Consider the following 22,000-nt stretch of genomic DNA (forward strand, 5'->3'; position numbering starts at 1 on the left):
GTACAGGCAATTTATTTTTATTCAGACTTTACCAGAGACGCATCTTAATTTGCATTGGCAGTGAGCCAATTGGAGTATGTAATGGGACACCCTTCTCTGATATTACCTTTTCTTATAGAAATAGCCAATACCAAATAGTATTTTCAAATGTTGTATAAGTTAAAATTATCTCAGCTGTTTCACTAAAAGAATTTCATATGATTTTTTGTATGTTGTATTATATTTCAGGTTAAAATGTACAAAAAGAAACTAATTTGTTACAATTGATAGTTACTTGGTCCTGTTTTTATAGCTTAAATTATTATTCTTTTAGAAATATCTGTAATTATGAAATACCTGGCATTATTAAAATTCATATTATTAATTGCACAATCCAACACTAATTATTAAATTTATTTCTGAGTGATATAACCTGGTGATGATTCTTCTTTTGTCAAGAAAGATTGTAAACTCTTTTGTTTTGTAAACTCTTTGGAATGTATTACTACTGCAGAATGAGTGAGTAGTGGTGGGCATGCCTCTGATGGAAATAGATGTGTTTTTCATTTTGGCAATAATAATGTAAATTTTGGTTTTATGAAAATGGAGATTGTGAAGTCAGTGTGATGTAGAAGAATGGGATAAAATACAAAAAAACAGAAAGTACTTCATCAGTTAATATGTCAATTGGAACCCACAAAGTCAAAACTGCAGCCTCAAGAATCTACCCCTAGATGCCCTGCAGCCAACAATGAGAAAATGAAGATAAGTAAAAAAAAGAAATTGTATATCTTACGTCTCACAAAGCCTCGAAACTAATGAAGAGACTGAAAAGTTACTGGTGATGTGTGGGAGGGTAAGATTAGAAGTAGCAATATGCAGTAGAAGTGCAAGATATCATCATCGCACCACCTGAAGTTAATGTATACGAACAGTTGAAGATGGAACTGATCCACCGCATATCGGCATCAAAAGAAGAGTGCATCCATCAGATATTAATTCAAGATGACATTGGGGACCAAATACCTTCACAGTATCTGCAGCATCTTAGAAGTAAAAGTAATGCTGGTACTGTATCAGATCATGATGTACGATCTGGAGCAGTCGTTTACCTCCATCTATCAAGGTGATTATCACGATGCAGTCAGAGATGTTGTTAGACTCTGTGGCAGGATTGGACGACAAGGTGCTGGATGCTGGCTCACATGCACCTATTATGGTATCAGCCATTACAGTAGCATGAGCTGAGTATGATGCTTTAGCAGTGAAGGTTGATCAACTGACGCAGCATATTAGCCATCTGGTAGCGTGTTGCAGTGTTGGTGGAGATCGTAGTTGGCCAAGATACAGGTGACACCCCCACAACAGTGCTGTGTCCCACTCACCTGTGCCGTCACATGATACACAGAAGGATGTGTGCTGGTACCAATGGCATTTGAGGGAACTTGCGCAATGCTGCACCAAACTGTGCATGTTCCCAAATGCCAGAGACAATTGAACGTAGGCGCTTCATCAGATTGTCGGCCAACATCACTCAGATTGTTGGCCAACATCATAGTGCCTATTCATCAGCAATCAACACACCAGCTGTAAGTACTTGATTGAGGCTGGCTCTGAATTTTGTATTTACCCGTGTATGATACTACATCAGTGCCAACTGCGTACATCATTCTGCCTGGTGGCTGTGAATAACTCGGTCATTGCAACATATGGCTTGCACGGAATACAGCTGGATTTTGGCCTCTGCTATGTGTTCCTTTGGAATTTCGCTGCAGCAGATGTGGCAGACCCAATAATATAAGTGGATTTCTTGGTGTACTATAACCGTTTGGCAGATTTGACCAACACCTACCTTGTAGACTAGACCATCGAGCTTATGGCCTCAGATGTCTGGCGTCAGGCATCCAACCAATCTGCCCAGCTGATTACTGTCACTGACAGTGAGTATGTCACATTATTGAAGGACCTTCCAACGTTAAAAAAGCCACTGGGCATACCAAAGGACATCAGGCACAACACTGTGTGCTATATCAAGACAACTGAGGGGCCACTAATCTCCTGCCGAGCAAGTTGACTGGCGCTGGACTTTTTGAAGATAGCCAACTCTGAGTTTGATACCATAAACAGAGAGGACAGCCCTTGGTCTTCACTGTTATACCTCATCCCCATAAAGGGTGGGAATTACAGAGCACTGAACATCCGCACAATACCTGACAGGTAACTGATACCTCTGCTCCACGACTTCAGCTATGCATTGAGCTGTGCTTGTGTGTATAGTGTACTAGATTGCACCAAGGCCTACACACAGATTGTGGTGGCCAATGAAGACAGCCATTATTATGCCATTTGGCTTATTTGAAAGTCAATTTATGACTTTCGGTCTCCAAAATGTAGTGCAAACCTCACAAAGGTTCATTGATTCAGTGCTGCAAGGCCTGTCATTCTGTTTTGCTTAGCTGGACGACATTTTGGTCTTCTCAGCTTCACCGGAAGAACACTGCCAGCATCTCGTCGAGGCTTTTCAATGACTAAGTGAGTACGGAATTTTGCTGAACATGGCGAAGTGTATCTTTGGACGGTTGCAAGTTGACTTCCTAGGCCACCACTTTACTCCTTCAGGCTCACAACCATTGCTGGACAAAATAGAGGCTATCCACCAGCTGCCCCAGCCAGCCACATGCAAGGAATTAAGACACTACCTAGGGCTAAACTTTTATCGGCGGCATCTGCCACATGCATCTGAAGTTCAAGAGCTGCTAACAGCTGCGCTGGTGAGCCTGAAGGCTTTGACAATTACCTGTACGGACGACATGATCATGGCATTTGAGAAAACAAAACAAGTGATAGTGGACGCGGCATGTTGGCGCATCCCTGAATGCACTGTTGACTGTGGTTGTAGATGCAAGCTAGACAGGCATAGGCAGCGTGCTCAACAACACGTTGATGAGGCCTGGTAGCCGCTAGCTTTCTTCTCTAGAAAGCTGACAATGTTGCAACAGAAATGGAGCATGTAAGACTGTGAACTGCTGGCAGTGTGTGAGGCTGTCAAATACTTTCGTCCTTATGTTGAGGCTTTTGCCTTCACAGTGTTTACAGACCACAAGCCACTGACATTTGCCTTCCAGGAAAATAATCAAAACTACTCACTGAGGCAACAGAATCAACTGCTATACGTTGCCCCATTCACCATGGACATTCAACATATTTCCAGGATTGACAACATCATGGTGGATTGTCTCTCTCACATCGGCAGTGTCTCTTCACTGGACTATGCGGCACTTGCAGAAGCACAGAGGTCAGGCCAAGAGCTGCAAGACCTGTTACAAGATGCAAGGATTTCATTGCAACTACAACCCATAGGCATTCCTGGTGCCAGCGTGCAACTGTATTGCGATGTGTCCACAGCCAAGCCACATCCATACATTCCTCTGAACTTCCGACAGCAAGCATTTGAATCCCTACACAGCCTGAGACACCCAGGTATGAGATCTATGCTCCATGTGGTTCTAGACTGCTTCGTGTGGCTGCAACCAAAGAAGGACTGTAGAGAGTGGATGAAGTGTTGTTTCCAGTGCCAATGCAGTAAAGTCGACACACACGTACATGCACCAGTAGGTTAGCGAATTCTTGGCAAGGCATATTCAGTTTTCTAAAAAATATGGAACACGATGCAGTACTATAGGGTCTTTAATAAGAAATCAAATATTGGTGAAAGTGTCACAGCCAAAAATTTTAGCAGCTGTAGAAGGAGTCACAGTGGCAAAAGTTATGTTTTGGGTAAATTTCTTGTATTCAGCAGATACTGTGATGAAAATATTCATAGAATTGATTGATTACTACAATTTTACAGTCATCTTTCAGTTGAATGCAAAGCAGGTGAATAAACTGCAAGTATATGTCTTCATTGATAAGTGACACTAATGGACCAGAATGTTTCAGGTTCGTGACTCATTGTAAATGCTAGCATCAATATACTTGGCGCATTGGTTTTGTTGTTATGTACTTGCACAATGTTGCTGATGCATATACTCTTACTTTACAGAGCTGGCTTCAGGCTCCATTTCTGATTATGATAAACAGTTGTCATGTTGCCTCATTTATTGCAGCTGTAATATATCATGTCGTGGCGACTATGGACTCTACATTGATGGGTCTTGAAACACTGTGGGCATGGTGGACTCTGTTGACTACTTGGAAACATATATGCTATATTTCTGTCTTTATGACCACTGATGAGAAGTGCTGTTTGATTGCTCTCACTCATGCTATCTTTTTGATATCAGATTGGGTGCAGTGAACTGACTAAGAAAAGTGATAATGTTGACATGATATCTCTCGATTCACTATGCTTTGATAACTTGATCTGCTATGCTTCTGCTTAGATGGTTCATCTAACTAAATTTTTTTAAAATTTTCTATCTAATCTACTACAGAAATTTCAAAAACTTCATCCAACGTAGAATCGGACTGTTATAATGACAGAGCTCATACCTTAACATTGACTTCCATGATGACGACTATATTCCTGATAACCATAACAGTGGTTGCATTGAGAATTTCTACATATCAATGCACACAATTTACTCATACACTTTAACTCTGTAATACAAAAGGCATCCTGTGATGTACACTAAGGCATTGTAAAAGGTAAAACACTCAGAAGCAATGGTGTGCAACACAACATGCTAAGAGGACATGTAAAACAGCAGAAACATAATAAATGAATTAATTGTAGAGTTTGGCAGGTATATAGGCCCATCAGCAACCTCTTTTGTATGACTAGACAGATCAGTGTGTTAAAAAATGCTGTCAGTGGGGAGCCATCAAACAAAGTGGAAATGTGTAACCAAGAGTCACTAGGCCCTGCAGACATCACAGGGAGGAATACAGGCATGAAAGTGCATTGAGCACTGCAACAGCTGTGGACATGTCTGTGTGGATGGTCTGATGGCATCTTCTGCTAGCTAGACTGGCGACACTCATACCTCTGTGTCGCTTCCATTGACCAGAACCCAATAGCGCCACAAACTGCAATGGGCACATGAATGCCAACTTTGGCATGCTGAATGGCAAAATGCAGCATTTTCAGACAAATCCTGTGCCAACTTGTCCTACAGTGATGGCTGCATACACATTCAAAGCTGCAGTGGTGAACACAATCAGGCAGACTGAATTGCTGAGCAGCATACCAGACAAACACGAAGTGTGACTGTTTGGGGCACCACTGCACATGCTATCTTGCCTCATACATCTTGAGTACAATCTGAACAGCTACTGCTAAATCATGAGGATTTTACAGATTGGGGCATTACCTGTCCTGCACACTGTTCCACATGCCACATTTCAGCAGGATAATGCCTGGCTGTATGTGCTGAGGAATGTGCAAGGCTTCTTCAAAGTATGATGGGTACCTCTGCTTCCCTGACCTGCCTGTTCACATGACAGGTCATCCATCGAACATGTCTGGGATATGGTTGGTTAGTACCTTGTTCATTCAAGTTCTCCTGCAGCAACAATTGATATTTTGTGGATGCACCTACAAATTACTTGGCAGAGTATTCCTTAGCAGCATACTCAGGCACTCTTTGATTCCTTGCACTGACGTTTAATGGCTCTGATTGCAGCACTTGGTGACACTACTACATACTGAATTTTCACAGTCATAGTGCATTTACGGGTCTGTAATGCTAATCATTTGCATTGTGTCAACTCCCCAACCAATGGAATAAATTTCATTGTGATCACATTTATTGGTCTTGATGTTTCACTTTTTCAAACTAGTAGTGTGGCTTACATGTGATTTCATGTTTGCACTCAGCAGGTCATTGTAAGATGTCTGTGTCATATTGCTGGAATGTAGTTTCATGGCAAATTCTCAAATAATATACTCAACACAGAGTTTAGTTATTTGTTTCCACACTTATTATCACTTGCAGCAACACAATGACTGCTCTCAGATCTCACGTAGAATGTTAATCACAGGCACACACTTTCAATAACCTACTAATCAGTATGTAAGTGGCAAAATGTTTGTAGTGCACTTTCACATATGGATTCTGCTGGCTGAACACCATGAGGTGTTTTTTGATTCCACAGGCACTGAACACAATAAACTTACTGATCACTTATAGAAACAAGCAGATGTCCATATTGTTGACATGAAAATGCAGTTGTAATGGAAGCACAGATTGTTGCACGCTTGGCTCAAAAAATAATGTGGAAAAGTAAAAAGGCAAAAGTTAGTAGAAATTCATGCATCTGAAAAAAGACTTCAACCAGCATACCTTAGCAAAGGATCTTTCTGGGAGCCCAAGAGAATTCTGATCCTACATAAAATCACTAAGCATGTCAAAGGCATCTATCCAGTCACTCATCACTCAGTGTAATGAGACAACAGAAGACATCAAAACGAAACCCGAAGTTTAAAATTGCATGTTTTAAAGCTATTCACACAGTAGTTCAAGTCCTCCTGCAGCCACAGTTCATAATTTTTGGATGCACCCCCAAACCGCATGGCAGATTATTCCCCGGCAGCATACTGAGGCACTTTGTGATTCCATGCAACAGTGTTTAGCAGCTCTGATACAGCCCATGGTGATGCTACCAAGATCATAAAATATCAATATGCCAGTCTATGAATATTTTCCCCCACCCAACATTCACAAGATTATTACAACACATAGTCATTTATCTTTGTGAATGTCTTTGGTAAATATCAATATATGAGTACATCTACATCTACAAACATATACCACAAGCCACCGTGTGGAATATGGTGGAGGATACCTTGTATTCCACTCACAAATGAAGCAAGGGAAAAATGACTATCTATATGCCTCTGTACAAGCCCTAATTTCTCTCCTCTGTCTTCAAAATCCACGCAAAATGTGCATTGGTGGCAGTATAATCATTCTGCAGTCAATTGTAAAGTGTTTCACAAAAAGAAACTTATCTTCTCCAAGGGATACTATTTGAGGTCACGAAGCATTTCCGTAATACTCACCTGTTGATTGAACCTTCCAATAACAAATCTGGCAGCAAGCTTTTGAATTGCTTTCATGTTTTCCTTCAATACAACATTTTACAAGTGTTCTACATGTGGTCTCCTTTGTAGATGAGCTACCCTTTCCTAAGAGTCTCTCAATAAACCAAAGCTGGCATTCACCTTCCCTATTACCATCATTATGAGCTGGTTCCATTTATTATTGCTTTGCAATGTTATGCCTAGATATTTAATTAATGGAACTGAGGCAAGCAGCACACCACTTCTATCATATTCAAACATTACAGGACTGTTTTTCCTAGTCATCTGAATTAACTTACATTTTTCTACATTTAGAGCAAGCTGCCATTCATTATACCAAATATAAATCCTGTTTACATCATTCTGTCACTCAGTGATGATACTTTCCCGTACAGTTCACATAATTTGCGAACTTTCTCAGATTGCTGCTCACCTTATCTGTGTCATCACTTGTGTATAAAGAGATCAGGAGTGGTCCTCTCACACTTCCCTGAGACAGTCCTGTATCTGTTGGACACTTGCTGTTGAGGACAACATACTAGATTCTATTACAAAAAAGGCCTTCAATCCTCTCACATATCAGGAACCCATTCTGTATGCTACAACTTCTGTGAAAAGTCTGCAGAGGGCACCATTCAAGCACTTTCTAGAAATCTAAAAATATGAAATCTGCCTGCTACTCCTCACCCGCACTTTGCCTACATGCTTAGAACTTTGCACTGGGTGAAAGATTTGCAATAAATGTAAACTAAGTAAGGAGCCAATACAGTAGACTAATCTCTGTAAAACCGAATTGGAACTCAATCTAGACCTGACAACTTACTCATTTTCAACTGTTTCAGTTGCTTCTCAATGCCAGAAATGCCTTTCTGTAAATTTTATATTATGTAGAATCAAACACTGCAAGAAATGATTACAGTTTCTCTTATAATCTATGGAGAGGTTAGTTGGACAAGTGATTGATCCAAGAAAAGAAGAATGGAGTCATCCAGCTGGGGAAGGCACTATTCACCAAATAGTGTGGTCATTTTAAGTTCAGTGAAGCCCCCTACCAATACATGGGTTCACAATTTTTTTATTTTTTACTTTTTTTTATAGAAAGATCTGCACAGACAATTATGTCTTGAACCTATTTTCTGTAATTCACCACTGGTTTTATGCCTTATAGCCACACCATCAGATGCATATAAAAATTAAAGCATGGAAAAAACATGGTGGAGAATATAGAAGGCCCAACCTTCATAGTTAAAACCATAATTTTTGTAGGGGATAATTATGCTGACTTCCTGATGCATCCTTGTTACATGGTGTAGGATATTTTCTGTCACCTAGCATTTTATTCATTGAGTATCTGCCCTACGGACAGTATGGTTTTAACTATGAAGGGTGGGCCTTCTATATTCTCTAACATGTTGTTTACCATGCTTTCATTTTTATATGCTGCTGATAATGTGTCTATAAGCCACAAAACCAGTAGTGCCTTAATAAAAATTGGCTCAAGGCAGAGCTGTTTGCAGATTTCGTGCTATAAAATGAACTACCACAGCTACGGATGCCCCGACTGAGAGTTGTTTTGGTTCACAGTTACTTTGGCTGCTTGCTCCACCATCTAATCATACATGAAATCTAATTTTTGTTCAGTTTAACTGCAAGGACAACAAAGCAGACATCAAATTCTCTGAACATACCACAGGTTCCAGAAGGAATGAAATCTGGACTTTCTAACGAGCAGTGTCCGTCCTCTCATAACTACTGATTAGTTCGTACTAATTTTTGTACAGCATGCTACTATAATGAGTTAAATTAGCAGTTATCTCAATTAACAAGATTTTAAACAAAACTAAATACACTACTAGTCTCAGCAGCTGCTAAATTCTGATACGAGTAATGAGATTACATAAATTACTGCATAAAGAAGAACTTAATCATTTTGTGTATTCATGATATATACCATACTTGTATCAGTATAATCAGCTGAATGACAAGGGAAAAAATATTTAAAAGAGCAGAATGATTGCAAGTGGCATAATCCCATCTCACTGTGTTTCAATGCAGCAGTGGAATTCCATCGTGATGTTTGCTACATGCACCTGTGCACCAAAATAACAACAGAGTTCAAATTTATTGACAAGACAGACTATGTGGGTCTGCAAAGGGATTTAAATTGTGAATTAATTAGTAAATTGTAACAATTAATAACAAGTAAGGAAGTTTCATGTCATAATAAATGACTCCACTAGCTGTGAAATGTGGTACATTTCACAATCTTACTTGCTCTACCACTATATTCAACAAACCACAACTCAGCATCTATCAGAGATTGCTTCTTGTATTATTATTACACTGATGGAAAAAAATCATAACACACAAAAAATTATTAATGAGGAGTGATGAAATTTTGGGACTACATCTGTGTGGGTGACATATTTAAGGATTGATATTGCGAGATCACAGATTAATGTAAGTACAAGATAAGCCTTTGCAAATGTGTAATGCTGGTGTAACCACCAGAATGTAGAATGCAAACATGCCACTGTGCATGTATTATATTGTACAGGTGCTTGGTTTCAGTTTATGGGATGGAGTTGTACTTGGTCCGTCAATACAGGGACAGTTAATGCTGTTTGTGGATGATGCTGGAGTTGTTGTCTGATGATGACCCATAGGTGGTTGATCAGAAACAGATCTGATGATTTAGGAGGCCGAGGCAACATGTCGACACTCTATAGAGAGTGTTTGGGTACAAGAGTGGTATGTCGGTGAGCATTATCCTGTTGGAAAACATCCTCTGGAAAGCTGTTCATGACTGGCAGCACAACATATCGAATCATCACACCGGGCACACAGATTTGCAGTCTGGATGTTTGAGAAAACTATGAGTCTGCTCCTGCTGTCATATGAAATCGCACCCAAGACCCTAACTCCAGGTGCTGGTCCAGTATGTCTAGCAAGCAGACAGGTTGGTTGCAGGCGCTCAACTGACCTCCTTCTAACCAACAAATGGCCACTGCTGCCACTCAGGCAGAACCAGCTTTCACTGGACAACACAACAGATGTCCACGATGCCCTCCAATGATCTCTTGATTGACACCAATGATGTCGCAAATGGCAGTCGTTTGGGGTCAGTGGAATGCACACTTCAGGACATCTGGCTCAGAGCTGTCCTTGAAATAACTGATTTGTAGCAGTTCATTGTGTCTCTGTGATGTTAATGGCTACTCAAACTGCTGCTGCAAATACAGAGTCATATGCTGAATATGATGATCTTCTCTCTTGGTAGTGCCACATGGTCATCTGAAGCCTGGTCTTCTTGTGACTGCACATTCTTGCGGCTACTGCCACTAGCAATCATGTACAGTGGCTACATTCCTGCCATGTCTTTCTGCAATATCATACATGGAACATCCAGTTTCTCATAGCCCTATTACATGACCTCGTTCAAAAAATGGCATCTTGGTCACCTTAAAGGAATTTTCAACTAACATCAACTCACCACATCCAGTTTCAAAGGTAACTATTGTTCACAACCGTTACAGTGTGTGTTGAAAGCAGACCAATTTGGATTCTTATGGTGGTACTACTAGCACCAGTCTTATGTGACTGGTGTGAAATTCACATAGACACCATCTCTCAGGTATAGAAACACACCTACCAACTTTTGTTTATATCGCACAACTCCTTCTTGGTATTGCCATTTTTTTCTTTGACTTTGCCATAACACTCATTTCATAAGAAGTACATGGGACAAAGTAAAATTTTGAACAAGTCTTCTTGAAATGCAGTGTCAGAATTTTAACAGTAAACCTCTCCATTATGTACGAGGGTTGGAACTTAAATAGTGGCAACTATTTATTCACAACTGATACAAAAGAGTTACATGTTTGCACCTGTTACTGTCCTTCAAAGAAGTCACCAGCATTGAGTATAACCCATTGTCACTGATGTGGAAGGCGTAGTATATTGTTAGCGGAGCCTGTTCTGTTGATTGTGCGAATGGCGCGGACTAAAGTTATGGTGATTCTCATGTACGACTGTGATGGTTTTATCCTAACACATTACATTCCTCCATGGCAGACCATCAATGCACAGTATTACTGTTCATTTTTGGAGCATCATCTGTGACCAGCTTTGCGAAAGAAGCGGCAACTCTTTCTGCGCAACCCACCCATCATTTTGCATGACAACGCGCAGGCACATACAGCACAAGCTGTGGCTGCCTGTTTGGTTGATGCGACTGGGAAGTACTGTACCATCCGCCATACTCCCCGACTTAAGTCCTTCTGACATTGATTTGATTCCAAAGGTGAAGTAACCACTTCATGGCATTCACTTCACAACTGTTCCAGAGATTTGAGATGCAGTAGACTGCTCCATTCGCACCATCAACAGAACAGGCTCTGCTAACAGTTTACTACACCTTCCACATAGCTGGCAATGGGTTCTACACAACGCTGGTGACTACTTTGAAGGACAGTAACAGGTGCAAACATGTAACTCTTTTGTTTTAGTTGTGAACAAATAGTTGCCACTATTTAAGTTCCAACCTTCGCATGACACTTCTCATATAGTACGGTGATTATCTCAATCATTCTGTCAAGCTTATGAAAGAACCTATTATGAACATTCCACTCTTCTTTGTGTCTTCTCTATTTCCTCTCAACTAGAATCAAATCATAAAGCTGGTCTGATACTGTATAAGCTCATAGCTATGTTTAACAGGTGAGAGTATTGATCTGTATCAGAGGCTTTTCTGAAGTTGAGGTGTAATATATCAAACTAAGTGCCAATATCTATGGAGTCTTTGGCCACAAGGATGATGGAGGCATTGAGTTTAACAACAGAGCTTTTAGCGGCATCCATATTGATTCTAACAGAGTAAGTTTTCATTTTCCAAAATGTTCATACCATGCGGCAAAACTAATAGTAAGCTGAATAACGTGTGCTATGCCTTATCCGTATTTACGTACTGCACAATTCCAGAGACTCTTTGCACTGTCTACTATGCACAGGTTCATAGTGTAGTATGGTACAGTATGAAATTCTGATGAGACTTTCCACATAGCTTGGACAGTCTCCTCACTCAGAATAGAACTTTGAAAGTAATGAACAGTCTAAAGACAACTGACATCTGCAGACCTCTGTTCCAAAAATCACTCATTTAATCTCTTGAGTCTCTACATAGATAAATGTGTAAGTTTGTAAAAAGCAGCAGTGGAAAATTCAAGAAAAATGTGAATATCCATGATCATGGTGCAGGACAGAAAATTCAACTTCACTTTCAAAGTATACCTACTTTAGCTTTTAAAATTCACCGTTTAATCAAGGCATTCAGCTTTACAACAGTCTGCCATGAGAAATAAAAAATAAAATTAAAAAAAATAAAAAAATAAAAAAATGCAAAGTCTCTGTCTTTGGAATTCTTGCTTAATCATTATTTTTACACTATATCTGAAGTTTTCGTCCATAAGCATCAGATAAATATGAATTCTGATTGCAGAACTGATGGAAATGATCAACTGTAATATCCTTGTAATAAGTTGTAATCTGTAACTATTCCAAACAGGTACTTATTTTGTATATACTTGAGTGTGGCGTGAAACTAAGATAGCATTGTAATAAATAATATAGATGGAAAATCATATTTTGTAGTGTCTCATCACATCACCTCAAGTCAGAACCTTCATCATACTGTTACTTGTTCAGTGTCATAATGCATGATCTGTGCACACCACACACATGTCTTGCCCAAGAAAGAATCAGAGGACAAATAAATAAATAAACTTCATTAATTTAGGTTAGCAACTCAGGACCACCTCGAACAGGAACTGTAAGAATATTTTTGGCTCCAAAATTCAATGAACAAGGACGCCCAATGCTGTTTCGAGAACAAAAAAATTTGTTCATTGAGATGGACAAGTTTACAGTACATTGTAAGTATGCCATCAAACAGCTTCACATAATTATACACTATACAATAACAACAAATAAATGTCTATAGTTATATGCTATACATTGAAAAATTGCATTATCCTGGACTAGAGGGGAAATTTGAATGAAGTTAAGGAGTAAGAAAAGGATGGGCCTCAAATGAAGATACACCACAGTGATAAATATTTTAAACAGGAAAATTCTAGATAAAAACATTCATTATAAAAATATTCTCCATTTATATAGAGTTTTAGAGATTTGTGTGTCCAATAATTATTACAGCATAATTTAAAATTTTTAAAACTGGAAAATTCCTTTCAGTGAAAACTGGACTTAATGTGTTCTGGAGAGAGTCCAAGAAATCTTCTGTAACAGCTACAGTTGGAAGTCCATTAAAAAATTTGAACAATTCTGATCCACAGTCACAAGAGGCAGGTGGCTACTGTTCTTGTGGGTGGCCTCGTCATTTGATGATCCCAAAAGGAAAACCTGAGGGTTTACCAGCTCATCTCTTTGTAATGATATCTGATTATGCCATAGACAGGGTATGTATTACCAGTTTAGTAAATAGTAGTTGGAGTAACAGATAGTTTTAATTTTTGGTTGATACAATGGCAGAGATTTTAAAATAAGTTGCACTTATTTCTCATTGAAACAGTGGACTGTTACGTGGTTGAACAGTTGAAATAATTGAAACTGTAAGAGTAGTTAAAAAGTGGAAATTCAAGGAAAGAGTTTTATTGAGTTCCATCTCAGACAGTTTCATTTTGTATATGGGCTTTTAGGCACTGCTTAATATTACTATATCGACTCTTTCATGGTTCATCTGTCACTGTCAAGGAATGACTGCAATAAATGCTGTGTTATTATAAATAGCATCCATTTATATGCAATGAAACAACAGTTCTTCACATCAGAGCCAGTATTATCTCAATGTACAGTATCAGCTGACAGTGTTGCAGCACTTCCACCAGTATGGAAAAACACTGCTTCAGATCTTAAAAAAATACAACATATTTAACTGTATCAAAAGCCAAACTGAGCTAAGGAAGCTGCTAAATTACAAGGAAACAGGCTGGTTGGCCAGTGCCTACCAACCTTCAGAAGGCAAAATTTAAAGTACTGCGAATAGAAACACAGATTCTAGAGTGTGAGGATGCCACATGTTGTGAGGAAAGGCAAACATATAGGAGAAAGCATTAGAGAGAATGGATCGTCAAAGATCTTTGACCTGCTACTCTCTCTGATGTCTTCTACTTCATATTTGTCTTCCCTTATGCTCAAAACAAGGTTATATTCAATCAAGGGTCTAAGTGACCTGTCCCTCCTCAACCAATCCCTCTATCGTCCCTGCAGAAGCAATATAGAAATTCCAAAGATTATGAACAATAATTTTCACACTTCAGAGTTTCTGTTTCCAGATGCTGAATTTTGCCATAGGTGAACATAGGTACTGGCTTGCCATTCTGTCTTCATATCACTTAAAAAATTTAACTGAACAGTTTTAGACAAAATTGTACTCTAGTTTCACATCGGTGAAAGAGAGAAATGTTGACACCAATAGTGAATTCCTATGCATCAACATAAAAGCAACAATATCATATTACTTTATGTCCTTTACATAAGACATTTATTCCGTGATAACAGTAAAAATAGTAAAGTCTTTTGCATGATTGACTTAGAGACCTTCAGATGTAGGTTCAGCTGCCTAATTGGAAATGTTTATCACACATATATTTGTTTTGCGTGATGATGAGAGAAGGGAGTGGGTGAAACTGTGCTGCCGCATAACCTACTGCCTACGAATAGCTCTGAGGAATCCACAAAACTGAACACCCCATCTGATTCATGAATGGCTATCATCAGTGTCACATGCCCTCATGCCTTGATTCACTGAGGAGAGGCACAGAATTTAATCAAAGACAGTAGCAGAAAGAGTGGTGATCAGGAACTTATGCAACTGCCTCTCCCGCCTTCACTGGCTATGAAAATTTTTTGCCATCACCAAAATCGTAAGCAGCTGCCTCTGAATCAAGTGCCACTGCTATCCGGGTTATATAGTGGGCTGAGAGATAGTGAAAACAGCAAATGTAAATGTAATTCTGACAGGGGTAAAAACTTCATTTATAACTTGTTAATTTACAGAGATAAGACAAGTCTACAGAAGTCTTCTGCTAACAATTTTGAATTTGTAGTAAACAGCAAGGTTCTTAAGTATTCAGTCTTGCTTTTCAAGTGTGTAGGAGTTGCCAAACCATGTGAACATTAGAAAATTTGAACATCTTCAAGAAATATCCACCAAGGCAGGTCCTTCTGATCTTCAGTTGTCATATGCTCTCTCTTCTGCAATATCATACTGTCTGCTTCTCTATTAGTGGAAGCAGCGTTACTTGCTTTGACTCCTTCTTGCAGTCCTTCCATTGCACTATAAGCAAAGACATAGCCAGAATTTTGTCAAAAAGGGGGGGTGGGGGTGGGGGGAAAATTTGAACAGAACCTTATAAAGGATAATGTATTTCATTCTATTCTGAAAACACATTTATTTATTTATTAATTTTATGTACACAATTTGCTTTTGGAGAAACTTCATACAAGTACTATTTGGTCTATAAAATTAAGCAGGAAAAGCTTCTCTTAAAAAAGTATAGTGTGTAATAAGAAATACCCACACGTGCAATTCAATATTTCTTTCATAAAATAAATAACAAATACCTTCAGTCACAGATGTAATTTTATTTCAGTGTACAATGCATTTTCAGACCTGGGGACTCATCTTCAGATGCTTTAAACATCTACATCAATTTTTTTCTTGCGTCAGATTTAGGTTAATTCTGTGTGGTCCTTGTAAGATTACAATGCTGTATTACAAAGTGGCAAATTGTGAATATAAGTTTATAAAACTAAGACAAATCAAAAGATAATTTACTGGTTCCAGTAGTGGATGCATGGTTTTGAAGCACAGTATGAGAAAATCTATTTATGTGCATGTATGCACTTATGTACATACATATATATTTATGTATGTGACTGAGAGGGAATACACAGTTATGAAGCACAGAATGAGTAAACCTGTTCATGTGCGTGCACACACACACACACACACACACACACACACACACACATGCACACACAGGGTGATTATAATTAAAGTCAAACTTTCAAAAAGCTGTACAAATCATACCAGTGGTCAGAATGACGTCAAATTGCAATGGAATATAATCGCAGAAAGGGGAGAACATATGGCAGAAAAAAAAATACTGTGAAAATTGATCAATAGATTGTGCTGTGTGTGTCAGAATACATAAATGAAAACACCTGTCATGTACATGAGCCATTGAAGTTGGTATAAACACACCGGGTACATGGGATTTCCTCCTTTCGTGTCTGTGATGTTCGCCATGACTGTCTCAATGCAGAATCACACTCTGCTTGTAAAGCTGTATGACAAGAATGATGACTGTGCACACATCACTCTGCAAATGTTCTGGACATTGAAGGGCTTAAAAAAGGCATTGGTCCGATGACTGCTGTGGGTCTGAAGAAAATGATGCAGAAAGTCAAAAAGACGGTTCCTTTTGTGTGCAAACTGGTAGAGGGAGGAAATAACCTGATTCGACATCAGTGGAAGCAGTGGCCACAGCAATGCAAGAGGAGATGAGTGGAGGTGTGCAAATGTGTAGTGCACAGAGAATTGCCAGACCATTCGACATACCTTTGAGCATGATGCATAAAATACTACGAAACATCCTTCTTTGCTAGCCATTCAAAATTACCCATGTGCATGAGTTGCTTCCTGTTGACCTGCCAGCAAGAGAGATATTTGCTTTAGAATTTCTTGCTGGCATGGAAGTGGACAATGATTGACTGTTGAAGATTTTGTGGACAGGCAAAGCCCACTTCCATCTGACAGTATAAGTCCATACACAGGATTGTTGAATATGGGCAATGTAAAATCCACACACAAATCAACCAGTACCACTTCATCATGAAAAGGTCACAGGATGGTATGGGTTTATGGCATCATTTATCATAGGGCCATATTTTTTCGAAGAGGCAGGTGCTTCCAGTCCTGTTACCTGTACTGTCACTGGTAAGAACTATGAGGGTCTTTTCCGCAACCACGTCATTCCAGCTCTCCAACAGCATGTATGTGTGGATGGGATCATTTTTATGCAAGATGGCACACCTCCGCACACTGAAAATCCAGTTAAGCAGATGCTGAAGCGCCATTTCAGAAATGCTAAAATTATCAACTGCCATTTCCCTACAGCCTGGCCATCCTGATCACCTGATCTTAATCCGTGTGACTTCTGGATGTGGGGCTATCTGAAAGATGTTGTGTTCAGTGTTTCAACTGCAAACTTAGATGCATTGAAGGCACACATTGTGCAACACATTCTGAATGTGACACCAGAAACACTAAAGTGATTTGTGGAAAATGCTGTTTCTTGATTTCAACTTGTTGGAGAAAATGGTGGACAGCATAATGAACATGTTTTGCATCAGTCACATGGAAATTAATTATCCAATTTGATTTTGATTGATGCTTTTTATGCAGTTTTTGGCCCAAGACAATTAAAAACTGATTTTTCCCATCCAATGTGATATGACCTTGCCATGGTGGATGGACTTACATAAGTAACAGTATCACATCTGTACACCCATGCACACTGAGTAGTGCAGTTTGTTTAATGTGAAACATAGACCTTAGTCATTGTTCATTGTTGTATGATTAATTTGTCATTTGTAGTCAACCACTATTAAATCATAATGCTTACAGCACCATCTTTTGCTACATGTTGTAATTATCTATTTTTCTTCTGCCATATGTTTTCCCCCTTCTCTGATAATACGCCGTTGCAATTTGACATCATTCTGACCAGTGGTGTTATTTCTGCAGCGGCTTGAAAGTTTAACTTTAATTATAATCACCTGGCCTATATATATGTTTATAAATGCTGATAAACATGTTTACTCATACTGTGCTTCCAAGTGATGTTTACACTGCTGGAACAAGCAAATTATTTTTCAATTTGTTTTCATTTTGTAAACTTATATTTCCAATCTGCCACTTTGTAATATACCATTGTAATCGATAAATACTGTTAAAGCATCTGAAGAGCTCAAATTACATTGCCCATGAAATAAAATTGTGGTTCTGACTGAAGGTGGTTGTTCTTTATTTTACAAAAGTAATACAGCCACAGAGGAAACACTGACAACTATGGATAAAATCAAGTAAAATAGTTGTTTATTTGGCAATATGATAACTTCTCTTTATTGTGAAACGAATTAAAGTTTGAATGTATTGTATTGCCTCGTTGTTAACAAAACACAGTTTCTAATATAAAGTTTACTATTGCAGAGCAGAAGAATCTTAATGTTGGGTATAAAGTTAAATGGGTTCAAATTTATTTTGATAACAGCTGTCTTTCTCCTATAATCTTGTATTTAAATTTATGAGTTACCTTAAACCAGTTCATAATTTATCCAGCACTTCAAAACATCCCAAGTTCTGTAAATTCTTTCTCATATTTTAGTAAAGTATCTTTCATTCCATTAAAATTTGTCAGTTTCCTTAGCCTTAACTGATCAAGAACTTTTTTAAATTACTATTTCAACAGTCAACTACAGCAACCAAATTTATTTATGAAACAAAATGGAACACACAGATACTTTGATGTACAGTTTTGGGACCTTAACATTGATTCACACTTAAATGTCAACTCAACTTCTAATGTAAGTGACCTAATGAATGAGTTTGTATTTGTCCACAATAATATGGTTATATAGCCTCAGATTAACTCCTCTATGATGTACAACATACGTTGTCATTTATATGATGTTTATGTACAAACACATATGAGTTGTGATGGTTGGACTCACTGTTCTAAGGATATTACAAATAGGACACTACACAACAGAGCATTGTTCATGTAGTAAAACTTGAAAACATGATTCCAAAAGTGAGTCATTTTTATACACAGAAACAGAATACAAAATGGTGAACACTACCCACCTTCCAATGTAAATATGGCTCTTAGTGACAGGTCTCTGAAGAGATGTCCGGCTTACCTTTGATGCAGCTCATTTCATTGAAGCAGACAGGCTGCATCTTTAAAGAAGTTGGATGTGACAGAAAAGAAAGAAATTTGGAAGAAATTGGTTGTGGTCTATTGTAAGTGACCAATCCTGGAATTTTCCTGAACTGAAAATGGGAAACCACAGAAAAACATATTCACAGTTGCTGGTGGATGGATTTGAACCACCTTGCCTCCGAAATCTAGGGATTGCTGGCTGAGCACCTCAAGGTGCAGAGCTACCCCAATTGAAGGAGAACATGACAAAACTGGTCGTTGTACATTGTTTTCAAAGAAAATGAAATGCATCAGAACAAAAGGTGGAATTCTTATAGAGCATGTTTTTCCTTTGATTGTGAATGTTTTGTCATTTGATAGTGCATGAATATACAATTTCAAAATGTAACTGTGCGTGGAATTTATGGCTTCCTTTATTGTAGTATTATAAAGTGTAAATAGATTATTGACAAAATGGGGAAGGGGGCAGATGCAGGGCACAGTTGGCTCAGATGAATTCAAACAGACTACTGAAAAAATCTTTTAGAAATGAACAAACTATAGAATGTGTTGTCATCACAAACACCTTCTGCTCTCCATAAACCCCTTCACATCATTCTGTATCAGAACCAGTTTTCATAATTAAGTAATGCCTGGATGGCCAGATTTGGTCTTATAATAACAAAATTTTAAGCAAACTTTTTAAGGAAATGCAACCATTGTTGTTTGGGCTATATTTTTGTTGATCGATGAGATTTCTGGGCGGTACAGGCAAATCTAAGGGTACTTTTATGCACTGATTTTAGTGTAATGTTGTTTGCAATGATGTTCACCACTCCACTGCCTCATGACATAGTGTAATAATGACTTCAATGCTAACATTAATCTGCTACCATTAACCTGCTACAGATGGGTAATTAAGGGATTATAGTAGTGCTTACATATTTTTACTTATGACAATGATAATGGATGAATCAAAATCAATTTTTCTTCTTTCTTGTTTCAAATGTGTCCATAATTAGAAACTATCAGAACAGCACATATCACAAAAATAATAAACATTAGTGATTACATTAAATTAGCTTATAAGTAAGAACTGAACTAACAAAACAAACTCTGAGATCAGTTAAGGCCAACAATATACAATAGCTAGTCCTGACTAAAGTAGGGACAGGCAAAAGCTGATAGTACTGCAGATATACATACAGTTTAAATCTATTAAATCTGTCGATAGCCTTGTTGCCTGTCGATAGTGCACATCCTTTTTTCGTCAAAATATAAGGGATGATCAAAAAGTTTCCAATTCACAATGGTGCTTTTCAACAGACATGCTGTCTCATGCATATTCTTTATCCTCCAATGGATGCCTACCAGTAACTGTTGTTCAGCAGCCAAGAAAAAGATAGCATGTTGGTCATATTTGGAGCCATTTGTAATAAAATCATCATAGTTCATGTTTCTGCATTTACCTCACATGTGCCAAAGAGACATGAATGCCAGACTGATCTCTTGTCGACATGTTAGTAGTTATATGCCTGTATTGGAATCTTTCTATGTCATGTAGATCCTGCAGCAGCATTCGCAAACTGAAACTTCCAGTTTCATTACATGGCAGTTGGGTTATGTGTAATTTCATTTAAGTGATAGGGAGGTCAAGACCTGCCCCCCTCCCCATCACACCCCACCCTCTGCCCCACTTTGGTTGTGTCCTTGGTATAAGAAACACCACTCATGACTTATATTTGTGTCCTCATTTGAAATAGAAATGACATTGCCATCATGTCTTCTTTTGCTCAGCATGTGCATTATGACAGTTAAATTCTGTGTTGCTCATGTTCAGTATTGATTTTGGAAGTCAGATAACAGCTCATCTAGTAGTGCATCTTCAAATATATTCTTATAGTCATTTTTCAATACATATATTCTTTAATAACATTTGTTCCTAGCAATGAAAGTCAGCTTCATTTGAACTGTAATTGACAAGACAGAAAAATAATTTCTATGTATATTTTGCCTTATTGCATAAGGCTTAGAGTATACTTCCATATTTTAGTGCAAAAGTTTTAAGTAAGGTCTCATTTGACATAAAGCATAAAATTGAGAACCTTTATAAATTCAACAGAAAATTAATACCTTACCTTATTGACTGCTTCTTCTGCAAATTATTTGATTATCTAGATTCGAGGATTGATTATGTGCCTGACAAGTAGCAGTTTTTATTATAAGCAGTCTTAGGGCATAAATGCAGCTGTTGTTCTATAATAAGTATAAACAAAGTGACATAGATATTAAGCAAAAAATAGGGATAAAAATGAGCTGTTTAATATAATTCAGGATGCAGCGGCTGATTTCTTTTTCAAAGTAATGACACTACTGTTACTTTTAGCTAGATTAACAGGTTCATCACTGCATCACCCATACAGGTGATGGGGAAGCTTCCATGGGTGCCCTGTGAGCCACATATGGGTGATGCTCTTCTTGTTCAAGTTAATAGGATCTGCAGTTGGATTTTTCAAAGGAATTTAATGGAATAAACACTGAAGTACATATAACTGTAGGATATCCAACATAAACATACAAACATTATACACATAATACTATACATGTTATTCATTTATATTTAGGATAACGTATTACATTACACTAGGTTACCTGTTGTTTGTAAAAACATGCTAAATGCACTTGAGGTTATTTTGGACAATTTGAACGATAGGTCATAGTTTTCCACAATAAATTGCAAAAATAAACCAAGCTACATTTTAACAGTCATGATTACATACAATTGTTGACAATAACAGGATGTTCCTAAGACAAACACATATTTTTAATGTGTCCCCAAAATTGCCCTTTGAGCATATACTTTGTATGCCCCTTTCACCAAACTATACTGATGCACTACCTACTGAAATTTGTCCTTCTTCAAGGGTTTGGTGAGTAGATCAGCCAAGATCTCTTCTATACATAAACAGTCTACCTCAATATTCCTTCACTA

The 22,000-nt window shown here is 38.2% G+C and overlaps 1 protein-coding gene across 1 annotated transcript in view; it reads left to right on the forward strand.

Annotated features, from left to right (window-relative positions):
* Positions 1 to 22,000, forward strand: part of LOC126457888 (phenoloxidase 2-like) — a 183,558-nt gene that overhangs the window by 152,627 nt on the left and 8,931 nt on the right. The window contains exons 12-13 of the mRNA XM_050094560.1: positions 12,798 to 12,933; positions 13,253 to 13,476. Coding sequence (XP_049950517.1) covers positions 12,798 to 12,933; positions 13,253 to 13,476 — 360 coding nt within the window. The remainder of the gene's footprint in view (positions 1 to 12,797; positions 12,934 to 13,252; positions 13,477 to 22,000) is intronic.

This window comes from Schistocerca serialis, chromosome 2 (genome assembly GCF_023864345.2).
Source record: "Schistocerca serialis cubense isolate TAMUIC-IGC-003099 chromosome 2, iqSchSeri2.2, whole genome shotgun sequence".
Classification (NCBI taxonomy): Eukaryota; Metazoa; Arthropoda; class Insecta; order Orthoptera; family Acrididae; genus Schistocerca; species Schistocerca serialis.